The sequence below is a fragment of the Rhinopithecus bieti genome, unplaced genomic scaffold, assembly GCF_001698545.2.
Source record: "Rhinopithecus bieti isolate Rb0 unplaced genomic scaffold, ASM169854v2 scaffold_79532, whole genome shotgun sequence".
NCBI lineage: Eukaryota > Metazoa > Chordata > Mammalia > Primates > Cercopithecidae > Rhinopithecus > Rhinopithecus bieti.
This window is the reverse complement of record NW_016830370.1, coordinates 452015-460419: the sequence shown is the minus strand read 5'-3', so window position 1 is coordinate 460419 and position 8405 is coordinate 452015. Positions and strand designations below refer to the sequence as shown.

The window sequence follows — 8405 nt, the reverse complement described above, 5'->3', positions numbered from 1 at the left end:
GGGTGGGGGGTGAGGACCCGGGGCGGGGGCCCCGAGGCGGTGTGGGTAGAAGGCAGAGCGGTGGGCCGGGGGCGTTCGCCCTGAGGTCGGGCCGAGCGTCCCCAGCCCCCCTGGAGAACCTTGAGGACCCGCCACTGCGCCCAGGACCCGGTGGCCGCGGCGCCGCGCCCCTTCCCCGCCGGCGGCCGCCTGACCCTGCGCCCCGCGCTGCGGCTGCCGTCGCTTCTGCTGGTGCACGTGTGCGCGCCCCCTGAGAAGCCGCCCGGCCAGGCAAGTGGCAATCCCCCAACCCGCGCCGTGGCCTGGACTCCTCCTCCCCGACCCCATCACAGCCCCTCCCTCCCCCAGGTCACGCGGCTCCGTGCCCTGCCCCTGACCCAAGGGCAGCTGGTTCTGGTCTGGTCGGATGAACACGTGGGCTCCAAGTGCGTGAGTGGGGCCGTGCCTCCCCCTGCCTGGTCCTAGGCACGCCCCTGGGTCCCGACCCCTTCACCCATGTGGTCACTCGGGCCACTCGCCATGGCCCACCAGCTCCTTCCCTCGCAGCCCTGCGTCCCTGCCCTTCACCCCACACACTGTGGGCCACTGCACCAGGCCCTGCCAGTGGGGTGTGCGTTCTCCTAGGGGACATGAAGTGGACAGTTAGGCTCCAGCCCTCTCCTGTCTGGGCAGGAAGAGTGTCCAGTGGCTGGGGAGGTGCCGCGGAGGGGCTTGGGGGAATGGTGCTCTGGGCCACCTGCCCTGCCTGCCCCGGCCTTTGAGGACCGTCTTGACCCCAGCCTTGGTCTTGGCCTGACCTCCCCAGGTGCCTGTGGACATATGAGATCCAGTTCTCTCAGGACGGTAAGGTGTACACCCCAGTCAGCAGGAAGCCATCGACCTTCAATCTCTTTGTGTTCAGCCCAGGTGCGCCCACCACCCACTGCCCTGGTCTCAGCCACCCCATTCTTCGACCTCAGGGCAGTGTTGGGTGGGGGCCTTGAGAAGCCTGGGGTCAGGAGGCTTTTGGGCGGGGGCAGGTTCGGGTTGGCACACGTGTCCCCGTGTCTCCAGACACAGGTACTGTCTCCGGCTCCTACCGAGTTCGAGCCCTGGACTACTGGGCCCGACCAGGCCCCTTCTCCAACCCTGTGCCGTATCTGGAGGTCGCTGTGCCAAGAGGACCCCCAACCCCTGGCAATCCGTGAGCCTGTGCTGAGCCCCAGTGGGCTGCACCTCCACTGGCAGTCAGCGAGCTGGGGTTGTACTGTGCCCATGCTGCCCTCCCATCACCCCCTTTGCAATATATTTTTATATTTTATTATTTTCTTTTATGTCTTGGTACCAACACCCCCTTTAAAGCAACTTTGCACACGTCAGTCTCAGGCCCAGGCTCTGTGGCTTGGCCCTGGGCACATTCCGGGGCAGCCTCCAAGGGTAAACCCCGGCGGCTGATGGGGACCCAACTGGAGCGAGGCCTCTTTCCCCCTCACTCCCACTCAGACCACCCCCAAGCCGGGACTGGAAGCATGTTGAGCCCCTGGGCCAGGCTGGGGAGCCAGCTCAGCCCTGCCTACCCGGGTTTTCCAGGATCACCCCTGGTGAGGCGGCGTGCCGGTCTCTTGCTGTCTTACTTGTTCTGCAGAGTGGGGAGCTGAGGCTGCATGAGGGAAGACTCCTGTACCCCAGCATGGTGGAGGGTGGGATGGGGGCACACCTGTGCAACCCAGGCTGTGGCCAGCAGAAGAAAACAGTAGCGTCCACCATGGTCTGCATCTCCTTACCACAGATTGTCTTGGCTCCAGCTTTGAGACATGGGAGGGCCAGATGAGGACAATTTGATGACTGTTTACAGAGATGGAGGCAGGGTGCCAGGAAGCCACAGGGGAGCCCCCAGGGTACTCACCAGTCCAGGCTGGGCTGGGCGTCCTGGCAAGGAGCAGGGACCTTCTGCCCAGGGGTGTGGCCAGCCTGTGGGTGCTATGCGCAGGAGCCCGGGAATCAAGTCCCCAGTGCCTCTTCCCTCCCTCCAGCATCCTCCCAGGGCCACCCTTAGCTGCACTCAGCCAGATGGCTGGGGCACAGGGACACCACAGGTTTTCCTGGAGGCGTCAGGGGCTCTGGTGGGGGCTGGGGGGGAGCCCGCTGGCTTCACTGCACCTCCCAAAGCCCATGTCCCCTGCCTGCCCCAACCAAAGTGGGCCTCCAAGGTGCTGGGGTGGGACAGAGACCCCACAAGGGACCCTCCCCTCACTCCTGGACCTGGGTGTTGTGGCTTTTGGCAAAAATAGTCACATACACTCCAAGTGTCCCCCTCAGCTGGGATTCCTGGTGTAAGCTTGGCCACCAGGGTGGTAGGACAGACCCTCTGGAGGCAAGGTGGTGTCAGCAGGGCGTTCTGAGTTCCCACGGTGCCGGCATCAGTCTTGGCTGAACGGCAAAGCTGCATCTGTCTCCTTCCCCATGAGGCTCTGTCACCGTCTCCTTCTCTGGTGGCCACCAGCTTACCAACACATCCCCACCCTCCAGTCTCACTGATGGGGCCACTTTGGCCTTTGCTGTGAATGGGTGAGGCTTGAGGCCATGCCAAGAGCCAGGGAAGCAGGCACTGGCCGTCAGTCACACTCAGCCTCTGTCCCTGCTGCTGGCTGGCCGTCAGCTCACACACAGACTCTGTCCCTGCTGGGCCAGTTTGTACCTGGAGCAGTTGCTAGGTGACAGGAAGAGACCGTATTTGATGTCCCCTGTCCACAAGGACCTCCAGAGAGTGGATGCCCTCTGGACAAATGCAGGCACTTCTGTGGGATGCAGGACCCTCACTCTGCCTGTTCTGGGAGCCCAGGTGCTTGCCTTTTCCCCGGGTCACCTTGTTCCCAAGCTTCTCGTCTTTATCTCCTGAGTCTGGCCAACCCATCCAAGGATGCTGCCCGTGGTGCAGCTGAGGGTGGCTGGATGTGCCACCTTGGTTCTGCCGTGGGGTGCCTCTTCCGTCTTTCAGAGCCAGCCCCCCCACCCCAGCTATGACACAATACCTGTCCCCTTCTGGGCGACATCATGCACCGTGCGTCCATAAACCACCTCTGCACTTTCCCTTCTTGTCCAGAGGCTGATAGGACTCTCGTCATGAAGCCCTCGGTGTGGGCTGAGGCAGGGGCAGTGATTCAGGAGGAGCAGTTTCATGGGAGCTGTGGTCTTTTGCCCACAGGACTTACTTCCAGACGCGCTGGGACCAAGTCTGGCTCTTCCTGGGCGGCTGAGTTACATGGCCGTTGAATGCTGTTAGACTTCACCAGGGCAGAGGGGCAGCTCCGAGCTGCTTTCCAAGTGACAGGAGGAAATGGCCTTTGCCTGGGATGTGAGGTCTGGGCTTGCCAGGGGCATGGTGCTTCTGCCAGACACTCCAGGCAGGGTGGGGCCTGCTGGGCACCCACACTCGCAGCAGGTGGAGGTGTCACAGCCTGGACCGGCTACAGAGCCTCTTCTGACCAACATTACCTGCCGTCCAGGAAACGGGTGGAAGTGGAACACTTGGGTGTGCACGCCACTCCCCAAGCCCAGATCCACCCGATGTGGCCTCCTAGAAGCGGTGGTGTGAGGCATGATGACAGCTTTTTTTTTTTTTTCTCTTTGAGATGGAGTTTTCGATCTGTCACCCAGGCTGGAGTGCAGTGGCGCGATCTCGGCTCACTGCAACCTCCTCCTCCCAGATTCAAGCAATTCTGCCTCAGCCTCCCGAGTTGCTGGGACTACAGGTGCCCACCACCACTCCTGGCTAATTTTTGTAGTTTTAGTAGAGAAACTTTAGTAGTTTCACTGTGTTAGCCAGGATGGTCTCCATCTCCTGACCTCGTGATCCACCCGCCTTGGCCTCCCAAAGTGCTGGGATTAGAGGCATGAGCCACCTTGCCCAGCCATGTCAAACACTTTTTATGTCAACTGAGATCACGTTGCTTTTCTATCTGCTAATATGGTAAGGTGCGGCCAGGTGCACTTTGGGAGGCTGAGGCAGCTGGATCACTTGAAGTCAGGAGTTTGAAACCAGCCTGGCCAACATGGTGAAACCCCGTCTCTTGTGATCCACCCACCTCGGCCTCCCAAAGTGCTGGGATTACAGGTGTGAGCCACCGCACCCGGCCATGTCAAACACTTTTTTTTTTTTTCCTGAGACGGAGTCTCGCTTTGTCACCCAGGCTGGAATGCAGTGTGGCAATCTCAGCTCACTGCAAACTCTGCCTCCCAGGTTCACGCCATTCTCCTGCCTCAGCCTCCTGAGTAGCTGGGACTACAGGCGCCCGCCACCAAGCCTGGCTAATTTTTTGTATTTTTAATAGAGATGGGGTTTCACCGTGTTAGCCAGGATGGTATCGATCTCCTGACCTCGTGATCCGCCCACTCCCAAAGTGCTGGGATTAGAGGCATGAGCCACCGCGCCCAGCCATGTCAAACACTTTTTATGTCAACTGAGATCACGTTGCTTTTCTATCTGTTAATATGGTAAGGTGCAGCCAGGCGCACTTTGGGAGGCCGAGGCAGGTGGATCACTTAGGTCAGGAGTTTGAAACCAGCCTGGCCACATGGTGAAAACCCCGTCTCTACAAAATACAAAAATTTAGGGCCGGCCGGGGGCTCAAAGCCTGATATCCGCATTGGGGGAGCTGGTAGACGGGCGGGATCACGAGGTCAGGAGATCGAGCCATCCTGGGCCTACCACGGTGAAACCCCGTCTCTACTAAAGAAATACAAAAAAAACCTAGCCAGGGCGAGGTGCGGGAGCCGTAGTCCCAGCTAACTCGGGAGGCTGAGGCAGAAGAATGGCGTAAACCTGGGAGGCGGAGCTTGCAGTGAGCTGAGATCTCCGGTCCACTGCACTGCACTCCAGCCTGGGCGACAGAGTGAGACTCTGCCTCAAAAAAAAAAAAATACAAAAATACAAAAATTAGCCAGGCATGGTGGTGGTCGCCTGTAATCCCAGCTACTTGGGAGGCTGAGGCAGGAGAATCGCTTGAACCCAGGAGGCGGAGGTTGCAGTCAGCAGAGATCATGCCATTGCACTCCACCCTGGGCGACAGAATGACACTTTGTCTAAAATATATAGATATATATAGATATATATAATCTATCTATCTATCTATCTATCTATCTATCTATCTATCTATCTATGTATAGAGAGAGAAATGTCCATTGATTGATTTTCAAATGTTTTAAAACTGAGATGCAACAGGGACTCCCCTTAGGGGCCTGTGGGTCCCCCTCCAAGCATGGAAATAAAGTCTCCAGTTCCTTCAGGAGAAATTCCGGGCCCCTCACCGGCCCTGAGAAGTAAATGAGCAGCCTGAAAACAAGATGGCCCAAGCAGCTAAAACAGCAGCCAGGGGTGCCAGGGACGCTGGCTCCCATAGAAAACCAAGATTGCATCTCAGTATGTCCTGGAGTGACTTTTCAGAAGGCTGGGCCCCCACCAAATGGATCTGCCGGCCCGCAGGCCTCAGATACGGGGAACCAGGGGCTGAACTCGGCCTGCCGCTCTTGTTCTGTTTCTTCCTGAAGGGGGCCTGGAGGGAGCCACACCCATGAGCCAGAGTTAACATGCTTTTCTGCTGACCCCAACTTTTTAAACAAAACTGGTCTTCCTTAATTGCAAATCAGGTTTTTTTTTTTTTTTTTTTTTTTTTTTTTTGAGACAGTCTCACTCTGTCGCCCAGGCTGGAGTGCAGTGACTCGACCTCAGCTCCCTGCAACCTCCACCTCCCCGGTTCAAGTGATTCTCTTGCCTCAGCCTCCCGAGCAGCTGGGATTACAGGCGTGCACCACCACACCCGGCTAATTTTTGTATTTTTAGTAGAGCCGGGGTTTCAGCATATTGGCCAGGCTGGTCTCGAACTCCTGACGTCGTCATACACCCACCTCAGCCTCCGAAAGTGCTGAGATTACAGGCATGAGCCGCCATGCCTAGCCCCAGAAAATCTTTACATCTATTTATGACCTGGAATACCCCTCACCCCTTCAAGATATCCCTCCCTTTTAGGCCAAAACCAATGTATAACCTCCATGTTTTGATTTACAGTCTTGCCTGTGAATTCTATTTTCCTGAAATTTACCCCTGCCTTTAAAAACCCTTGCCTGCATGCTATCTGGGAGGCCAGCACTTAAGCAGGAGCTGCCCTGGTCCTCCTTGCTTGGCGCCTGTAAGGAAGCACCCTCCTGCCACCTGCTGCAAACCTAGTGTGGACATTGGTCTCATTGTGCTGGGTGAACAACCCTAGGTCAGCGCATTGACAAATTAGCTTTGCATCTGTACATGAACCTCCCTTGATCATGATGTAGTTTTTTTTTTTTTTTTTTGAGACTGAGTCTCACTCTGTCAGCGAGGCTGGAGTGCAGTGGTGCAATCTCGGCTCACTGCACCCTCCGCCTCCCAGGTTCAAGCAATTCTCCTGCCTCAGTCTCCGGTGTCGCTAGGATTACAGGCGCGTGTCACCACACCTGGCTAATTTTTGTATTTTTAGTAGAGATGGGATTTTGCCATGTTGGCCTGGCTGATCTCAGACTCCTGACCTCAAGTGATCCACCTGCCTTGACCCCCCAAAGTGCTGGGATTACAGGTGTGAGCCACTACACCCGGCCTCCTTCGTCTTTTTATTACAGACAAGGTCTCACGATGCTGCCCATTGTGGACGTGAACTCCTGGGCTTAAGTGGTCCTTCCATCTCAGCCTCCCAAGTAGCTGGTACTATAGGGGCATCCCACCGTGCCTGGCCAGATTTCTTTTGAGTAGTATCAGTGTGATACATCTTTCCCTATCCTTTTAACATAATTGTGTCTTTATATTTGATGCGTGTTTCTTCCAGGAGGCGTGTAGATGGGTATTGCTTTTTTTTACCCAATCTGACAATCTTTGCCTTTTAGGTGGGATGTTTAGAATGTTTACATTTAATGTGATTATCAATGTGGTGGGGTTTAGATCTACCATCTTGCTATTTGTCTTGGACTCATCTCATTTTTTCTTCTCCCTCTTTCTCTGCTTTTTTGGGGGGTTAATTTTTAAATTCTATTTCTGTCCTTTGTTGTCTTATTAGCTGTAATTCTTTATTTTAATGGTTGTTTTCAGATTTATACACTTTTTCTTTTTTCTTTTTTCTTTTTGAGACAGAATCTCACTCTGTCACCCAGGCTGGAGTGTGGTGGCGTGATCTCGGCTCACTGCAACCTCTGCCTCCCAGGTTCAAGTGATTCTTCTGCCTCAGCCTCCCAAGTAGCTAGGACTACAGGCACATGCCACCATGCCTGGCTAATTTTTGTCTTTTTAGTAGAGATGGCATTTCACCATATTGTCCAGGCTGGTCTCGAACTCCTGACCTCATGATCCACCCACCTAAGCCTCCCAAAGTGCTGGGATTACAGGCGTGAGACACCACACCCGGACTACTATACATTTTTAACTTGTCACTAATTTCAAGTGATACCATATAACCTCATATATAGTCAAAGAACCTTACATTACATTTTCCTTCCCAGCCATTGTGCTATTGTTGTTACATATTTTAATTTTTCATATGATATAAATCCCACAATACATTATTTTTGCGTTAATCAGATGACTATCAAGGCAGGTGGATCACCTGAGGTTAGGAATTCAAGACCAGCCTGACCAACATGGTGAAACCACATCTCTACTAAAAATACAAAACTTAGCCAGGTGCGGTGGCAGGTGCCTGTAATCCCAGCTACTTCGGAGGCTGAAGCAGGAGAATCGCTTGAACCTGGTATAGAATGAGACCACCACTTCGCCTGTTGTCCTTCCCAGCTTTTCCCCATCACCCCTTTTCCCTAGTTTATGAGACAGGTGAAGGGGGAGAAAGCAAAAAGTTGGAAAGAAACAGAAGTAAGATAAATAGCTAGACGATCTTGGCGCCACCACCTAGCCCTGGTGGTTAAAATAATAGTAATAGGCCGGGCGCGGTGGCTCAAGCCTGTAATCCTAGCACTTTGGGAGGCCGAGACGGGTGGATCACGAGGTCAGGAGATCGAGACCATCCTGGCTAACACGGTGAAACCCCGTCTCTACTAAAAAATACAAAAAAACTAGCCGGGCGAGGTGGCGGGCGCCTGTAGTCCCAGCTACTCGGGAGGCTGAGGCAGGAGAATAGCGTGAACCCGGGAGGCGGAGCTTGCAGTGAGCTGAGAGCCGGCCACTGCACTCCAGCCTGGGCGACAGAGCAAGACTCCGTCTAAAAAAAAAAAAAAATAATAATAATATTAACCCCTGACCAAAACTACTAGTGTTATCTGTAAATTCCAGACATTGTAAAACTTTTTGTTCTGTTAGCTGATGCCTGTAGCCCCCCCGTCACGTTTTCCATGCTTGCTTGATTTATCATGACCCTTTTACATGGATCCCTTAAAGTTGTAAGCCTTTGAAAAGGCCA

The 8405-nt window shown here is 54.6% G+C and overlaps 1 protein-coding gene across 1 annotated transcript in view; it reads left to right on the top strand.

Moving 5' to 3' along the window:
- Positions 1-1300, top strand: part of IDUA (alpha-L-iduronidase) — a 16773-nt gene extending 15473 nt beyond the window's left edge. Inside the window, exons 11-14 of the mRNA XM_017865409.1 lie at positions 145-270; positions 349-425; positions 806-906; positions 1054-1300. Coding sequence (XP_017720898.1) covers positions 145-270; positions 349-425; positions 806-906; positions 1054-1187 — 438 coding nt within the window. The 3' untranslated portion in view covers positions 1188-1300. The remainder of the gene's footprint in view (positions 1-144; positions 271-348; positions 426-805; positions 907-1053) is intronic.
- The last annotated feature ends 7105 nt before the right edge of the window (positions 1301-8405 follow it).